This window comes from Odocoileus virginianus, unplaced genomic scaffold, assembly GCF_023699985.2.
Source record: "Odocoileus virginianus isolate 20LAN1187 ecotype Illinois unplaced genomic scaffold, Ovbor_1.2 Unplaced_Scaffold_28, whole genome shotgun sequence".
NCBI lineage: Eukaryota > Metazoa > Chordata > Mammalia > Artiodactyla > Cervidae > Odocoileus > Odocoileus virginianus.
In genome coordinates, this window is record NW_027224290.1 from 173693 (window position 1) to 181658 (window position 7966).

A 7966-nucleotide genomic window follows, 5' to 3' on the forward strand; every position below is an offset into this window, starting at 1 on the left:
TATCCTCAATACATAGACAAATATATTTTGTTTTTAGGTGACAAGTATTCCTATGTTTATTCTCTTTCTTAGAGAGAAACCTGCGCTAATATATTGCCAGACTCTCAATATCCAAACCGAATGGCTTTGACTGAGAGACACCTGAGAGCAACAAGAATGCTGAAGCAGTAAATGGAATGTGGAATACAAAGAGCATCATTAACTTCTGATTAAAATATAATTGCCAACCAAAATTACAACTTTTTTGTTTTCACAGTTTTGAAGTGAAATGACAGACATGTCAGCAGTTGAGTAAGAAGTCCCTGTGTGTTCTTGTGAGTATGTTCTAAACCACTTCAGTCGTGTCAGACTTTTTGCAACCCCATGGACTGTAGCCCACCAGACTCCTCTGTCTGTGGGATTTTCCAAGCAAGAATACTGGAGTGAGTTGCTCTGTCCCCCTCCAGGGGACTGACCGACCCAGGGATTGAACCTGTGTCTCTTATGTCTCCTGCATTGACAGGTGGGTTCTTTACCACTAGTGCCATCTGGGAACTCAGGTATTTGGTTGGTTCTAATGCAGTGGCACTGTCATGCTAATACACTTTTTATGATGGTACAGGGCTTATACATGCCATTATTAACAACATGTGTCATTGTGGATCTTTCTTTCACCTTTTATCTGATATGGATGATATGATATGATATTTTACATGATATTATATGAGGTGGATGATATGATCTGAGAGATCTACCAAAATCATACACACTCAATATGATGACTTTGGATGAAAATAAGAAGTAGAAAAGGAAGTAGCATGGACTGAGATATGTCTTTTGTTTGCATCATGAGGCTCAAGGACACTATGTCCATTTCCAACACCACAGTCTTCATGCCTTCTGAGTTCACACTAATAGGGATCCCAGGCCTAGAATCTGTGCAGTGCTGGATTGGGATTCCATACTGTGCCATGTATCTCATGGCTATGATTGGAAACTCCTTGCTTCTGATCATAATCAAATCAGAACACAGTCTCCATCAGCCCATGTACATTTTTCTAGGCATGCTAGGAGTCACAGACATTGCTCTCAGCACAAGCATTGTGCCCAAGATGCTTGGAATCTTCTGGTTTCATGTACCAGAAATACATTTTGGTTGTTGCCTGCTTCAAATGTGGCTCATCCACACATTTCAGGGCATAGAGTCAGGCATCCTCCTGGCCATGGCCCTGGACCGCTATGTAGCCATCTGTTATCCACTCAGATATGCTGCCATCTTCTCTCACCAGTTAGTCACTCAAATAGCAGCTATGGTAACACTCAGGGCTGCCATTCTTGTAGCACCATGCCTAGTACTGATAAAGCTTCGATTACAATTTTATCATACAACAGTCATCTCTCATTCCTACTGTGAACATATGGCTGTTGTGAAACTGGCTGCAGAAAATATCAGGGTCAACAAAATCTATGGTTTGTTTGTGGCCTTCACTGTTGCCGGGCTTGATGTTGTATTAATTACATTGTCCTACATACAGATATTCATCACAGTTTTTCGTTTGCCTCAGAAGGAGGCTAGGTTGAAAGCATTCAACACTTGTGTCGCTCACATCTGTGTCTTCCTCCAGTTCTACTCCCTTGGTTTCTTCTCCTTCTTTGCACATAGATTTGGTTCTCACATCCCTCCTTATATTCACATCCTCTTTTCTAGCACTTATCTGCTGGTCCCTCCATTTCTCAATCCACTTGTCTATGGTGCGAAGACCAAGCAGATCCGTGTCCATATGGTAAAAATATTTTGTTCAAAAAACTTACTGTGAGAAAGACTTTCATGTTTACCTTTTTATGAATAGTAACACTATTCCCAAACATGATAAAACAGCAGAGTCCTTGTTATTAGAAATGTTTTTTTCCAAAAACAAGTTTTGCTTAAGTTTTCTATTCAATTTTTTTCAATTTGCAAGCATGTTAGCTATTGGCTTTTAACCCATGACAGTAGTCAGTACGATTGTGGATCCTAGACGGGTAATGAGAAGGAGAAGCATAAAGGAGGAAAGTACTGAACATTTCTCCTTTACATTTCTCTTTAATTTTTTTAGTACCTGCTTGAGTGTACTCTTGCAAACATCTATCTCTGGAAAGAATAACAAATTGTGCATCTCTCAATTAATTTAGATAAGCCCCAGGCTCAATGTTCTGAAGTATCCAGGTACTCAATAAATCTAGTTCTTGATTTTGTTTCTTGTTCATCTGGGCCTTCATGTAAAAAATGGAGGAAGTATATGTTAACTGTTCTTATCAAAACCAAAACAAATAGAAATTATACCTTTGTGTTTGTAATGAGAAAATGAAGTCTAAAAATTTCAGTATTTTGCAGGGTCATTCATAAAGTTATAGGCACAAAACTCATAAGCAGTAAACTCGTAAGCAGTAAAATTATTCATTTTCATTAATTCATCAAGTGTTATTAAATTCCTAAGCCATTATAAATACTCTGCTACAGAATAGTAGCATAGCGGTCAATTTGACACAGTGATCAATTTTCTTGAGTTTGTACATACTATGTATCCTTTTTATTTCCTAGTGAACAGAGGGAAACAGAGACATGGCAATGAGAGAAAAATGGTAATAGCATGCACAAATTAATCTCCAGATTTTGTAGGAAATTAAATATTTAGAAGAAAAGAGTGTCAGTCTCTCACTTTTTTGAGAAAAGTCCAATCTTCATGGTAAGTTTTTGAATCTGACTCCCTTGGGTCCAGGTGTGGAAAATCACAACTGTCTGCTCTCCCAAGAGCAGGGAGTAAGGAAACTTCAGGACAAATCATGAATGGCCTCACTCTCTCAAGTGCTGAGATTTGAGCAGGAAATGGGGAAATGGTGGGTGGTAGAGATGGTAATCAGTAGCAGCAATAGAGACAAATACAATTTATAAACCATGTCAGCTATTCATAACTTAGGAATACTTAGTGACTTTTTTCAACTTTAGGTTTTAGTACAACTCTGGGACAACTGGGGAAAAAAAATCGAAGTTTACATTCTCTTCTTTGTGAAATAGATACTAAAATCAACCTTAAATTTATGGCCTAAAGTTTTTATCCTACCATAGCAAAGGAGGTTTTAGTAAATTGTGTGGCTAACCAGAATGGTTTTCTGTTAACAATAAGGCAGTGTACATTTGAGTAGGTAATTTGGGAATACCAATTAAAACTTAAAATGTGTAGAAGCTTTATGCCAGGCAACCTGGAAGACTATAAATCAAATGTTGAAAATAGTTACAACAAATGGGTGAGATTTGGGAAAAAAAAATTATTGTTTTTAAGTTAATATTTCTGTAATCTGTGAAGTGTTTAGAATAAGGTACAATAATAAAATGTTGTATACTAAAGGTGAGTATCATGATGGCTAAAGACAAAATGAGGTGGATTTTTCTGGGATAGTAAGAGGAAATTTAAGCAAAAACTGATGAGAAAAAATGGCATGTGATATTGTTTTCAAGCCTAAATTGTACAACTTTGAGAATTAAGAAATGATTCTCAGATGCCTTACAGTATACTTTTTTAGCATTCATCATTTCCTTTATACCATCTAAAACAAGTAATTATAAACCTCTTGAATATACACTTCCCAATAATAAAATTACCTACCAAAATATATATTCTTACAAACTATTTACTCAAGACTTCACAACTGTTGGACTTTATCAGACTTTAAATCTTTAGCAGTCTGAGGGATGAAAAGATGAACTCTCATTGTTGATTAAATTTTGATTCTCCTATTAATAAGGTTGGGCATGTTTTCTGTTTACTGAATGGGCAATATAATGGGGGGCAAATAAGAGCAGGGGTTGTACCATGCAGCAATGTACACCTTATCTTTGACAAAGGAGGCAAGAGTATACAATGGAGAAAAGACAATTTCTTTAACAAGTGGTGCTGGGAAAACTGGTCAACCACTTGTAAAAGAATGAAACTAGAACACTTTCTAACATCATACACAAAAATAAACTCAAAATGGATTAAAGATCTAAATGCAAGACCAGAAACTATAAAACTCCTAGAGGAAAACATAGGCAAAACACTCTCTGACATAAATCACAGCAGGATCCTCTATGACCCACCTCCCAAGTAATGGAAATAAAAGCAAAAATAAACAAATGGGACCGAATTAAACTTAAAAACTTTTGCACAATGAAGGAAACTATAAGCAAGGTGAAAAGACAGCCTTCAGAATGGGAGAAAATAATAGCAAATGAAGCAACTGACAAAGAATTAATCTCAAAAAATATACAAGCAGCTCATGCAGCTCAATACCAGAAAGATAAACTACACAATCAAAAAATGGGCCAAAGGACTAAACAGACATTTCTCCAAGAAAGATATATGAATGGCTAACAAACACATGAAAAGATACTCAACATCATTCATTTTCAGAGAAATGCAAATCAAAGCCACAATGAGGTACCATCTCATGCTGGTCAGAATGGCTGCCATCAAAAAGTCTACAAACAATAAATGCTGGAGAGGGTGCTGAGAAAAGGGAACCCTCTTACACTGTTGGTGAGAATGCAAACTAGTACAGCCACTATGGAGAACAGTGTGGAGATTCCTTAAAAAACTGGAAATAGAACTGTCATACAACCCAGAAATCCCACTGCTGGGCATACACACCAAGGAAACCAGAATTGAAAGAGTCCCATGTACCCCAATGTTCATCGCAGCACTGTTTACAATTGCTGGGACGTAGAAGCAACCTAGATCTCTATCAGCAGATGAATGGATAAGAAAGCTGTGGTATATATACACAATGGAATATTACTCAGCTATTAAAAAGAACACATTTGAATCAGTTCTAATGAGGTGGATGAAACTGGAGCCTATTATACAGAGTGAAGTAAATCAGAAAGAAAAACACCAATACAGTATATTAATGCATATATATGGAATTTAGAAAGAAGTAACCATGACCCTATATGCAAGACAGTAAAAGAGACACAGATATAAAGAACAGACTTTTGTACTCTGTGGGAGAAGGCGAGGGTGGGATGGTTTGAGAGAATAGAACTGAAACATGTTCTATGTCAAATAGATCATCAGTCCAGGTTTGATGCATGAGACAGGGTGCTCAGGACTGGGGCACTGGGACGACCCTGAGGAATGGGGTGGAGAGGGACGTGGGAGGGGTTTCAAGATGGGGAACACATGTGCAGTCATGGCTGATTCATGTCAATGTATGCAAAAACCACTACAATATTGTAAAGAATTAGCTTCCAATTCAAATAAATAATTAATTTTAAAACATGCTAAGATTGTGGCATCCAGTCCCATCAGTTCATGGCAAATGGAAGGGGAAAAGGGGGAAGCAGTGACAGATTTCCTTTTCTTGAGCTCTAAAATCACTGTGAATGGTGACTGCAGCCATGAAATTAGAAGACAATTGCTTCTTGGCAGGAAAGCTATGACAAACCTAGACAGTATATTAAAAAGCAAAGACATCACTTTGCCAACAAAGGTCCATACAGTCAAGGCTATGGTTTTCCAGGAGTCATGTATGGATGTGAGAGCCTGACAACGAGGCAGAGGGTCAAAGAATTGATGCTTTCAAACTGTAGTGCTGGAGAAGGCTCTTGAGAGTCCCCTGGGAAAGCAAGAAATTCAAACCAGTCAATTTTGAAGGAAATCAACACTGAATACTCTTTAGAAGGACTGAAACTGAAGCTGAAATTCCAATACTTGGGCCACCTTATGTGAACAGCTGACTCACTGGAAAAGACCCTGATGCTGGGAAAGATTGAAGGCAGAAGGAGAAGAGGGCAACAGAGGATGAGATGGTTGGATGGCATCACCAATTCAATGGACATGAACTTGGGCAAACTCTGGGAGGTGGTGAGGGACAGGGAGGCCTGGCGCGCTGCAGTCCATGGGCTTGCAAAGAGTCAGAAACAACTTGGTCACTGAACAACAAAACAAATTTCATTCAAACAAATATGCATTGATGCATCTTCCTTATTAAAAATTATATTCTGTGGCCTATTCATGTTGATGTATGGCAAAAATCATCACACTATTGTAAAGTAATTATTCTACAATTAAAATAAATAAATTAACTAAAAAAAAAAGAGTGGGGATTCTAGAGCAGTCATCTTCAATCATTTTCACTATAATACTCCCTACATTTTAAAAACCAATTATGTTTCAATTATTATATTTTAATGTTGACATCATTTTTCACCTTAACTCTCAATAGATTTTAAATATATTATTTTACAATATTTTATTACATATGTGATTTAAATATAGTTCTGCTAAGTCTTTGGATCTGCAATATATCGTTTCTGTGTAAAAATGCTAAATGTGTACCAACTTTACAAAAATCAGTACTCATTATTGAAATCAGATTGACATTGTTAGAAGAAGTCCAAATTTAATTAAGTCAAACATGTTACAATGCCCTTCACACTTATGTTTAGTTTTAATTCTTAGAAAGAAGCAAAGAAGAGAATAAGAATGAGGAGAAGAGGGAAAAGAAGGTTGGGTGTGAGGGAAAGAAAGAAAGAAGGCAAGAAGGAGGTGAGTTCAAGAGCAGAGCTCTGCTGAAAGTCTGACACTCTCTACCTGCACTTTCCTAACCCTGACGTCAGAGAAGAGAGACATATTCTTGAAACAGTCTCTTGGCACAGAGAGAACACAATGTCAAAATTATGCTTTTCATCTAAATCTGAAATAATTGAAATACTTACTGGGGCAGAAATATTATAGAAACAAAAGAGACTAAATATGAAACAGTAGAGACTAGTCAAGACAGCAATGGAAGAGACTTTTCCCTGTACAAAAAGGCAGAAGCTATGCAGTTCCAGCCAGTTCTTAGCATTCAGGAATAAAAGTCTTATGTTAATGTATTTTCAAACAAAACTACATATTTAAAATTTTAGACCATTAAAAACAATACTGATATGATTATTTGAGTCAATCTCTCACATGCATGAACATTTTTATTCTTCTTGTGTAAATACTAAGCATGGAAATGCTGGGGCACTTGTTACGTACAAGATTAACTTTTAAAACAAATTTCAAACTGCTCTTACTAATGGCCATACAACTTTATGCTCTCATCAGCTGTGTATGAGAGTTCTGGATGTTCCTCATTATCACCAATGATTGGCAGTATCAATCTTTAAATTTTCATCTATTGTTGTTGATGAGTAATTACATCTGATCATAATTTTAATTTGCATCCTCTAAAAGATAAAGATGCTATGATTCTTTTCAAGTGCTTAAATGCCATATGTGCATTTTTGTGTGTCTATGTTAAGTAACTTAAAAATCTCTGTGACATACTTTTAGAAATATTCCTAAACATTTCTTAATATATTAATATTTCTGGGCTTCCCTGGTGGCCCAGTGATAAAGAATCCACCTGCCAATGCAGGAGACTGGTTTGATCCCTGGGTGGGAAAGATCCCCTGGGGAAGGAAATGGCAATCCACTCCAGTATTCTTGTTTGGAAAATCCCATGGACAGAGGAGCCTGGTGAGCCATAGTCCATGGAGTCACAAAGAGCTGGGCAGGCCTGAGCGCAGCACAGCTATCTAGTAAGGATGGATTTCTGGGTTAATATGTATTTTAGTTAGTTTTCTATCTCTAGCTTCTTCAAGTATGATAATAATTGTAAATCTACAATATGCTCTCTTCTGTATTACAATACCATCTCATGAGGGACAAAAATTTGAAGAGTTATTAAACAAAGCCATTTTTAATGAATTTATCTTTTTAATTGTTGTGAATGTTTAAGCATATCCTGGATTAAAAAAAGAATGACTATATGTATTTTGCTTCCCTGGTAGCTCATATGGTAAAGAATCTTCCTGTAATGCAGGAGATGCGGGTTCAATCCCTGGGTTGGGAAGACCCCTTGGAGAAGGGAATGGCAACCTACTCCAGTATTCTTGCCTGGAGAATTCCATGAACAGAGGAGCCTGGGGCTACTGTCC

At 37.1% G+C, this 7966-nt stretch overlaps 1 protein-coding gene across 1 annotated transcript; it reads left to right on the forward strand.

Annotated features, from left to right (window-relative positions):
* Window positions 1-845: 845 nt before the first annotated feature.
* LOC110147339 (olfactory receptor 52A1) lies at window positions 846-1796 on the forward strand. The gene has a single exon (XM_020908774.2). The coding sequence runs from the start codon at window positions 846-848 to the stop codon at window positions 1794-1796; it is 951 nt and encodes a 316-aa protein (XP_020764433.1).
* Window positions 1797-7966: the final 6170 nt, after the last annotated feature.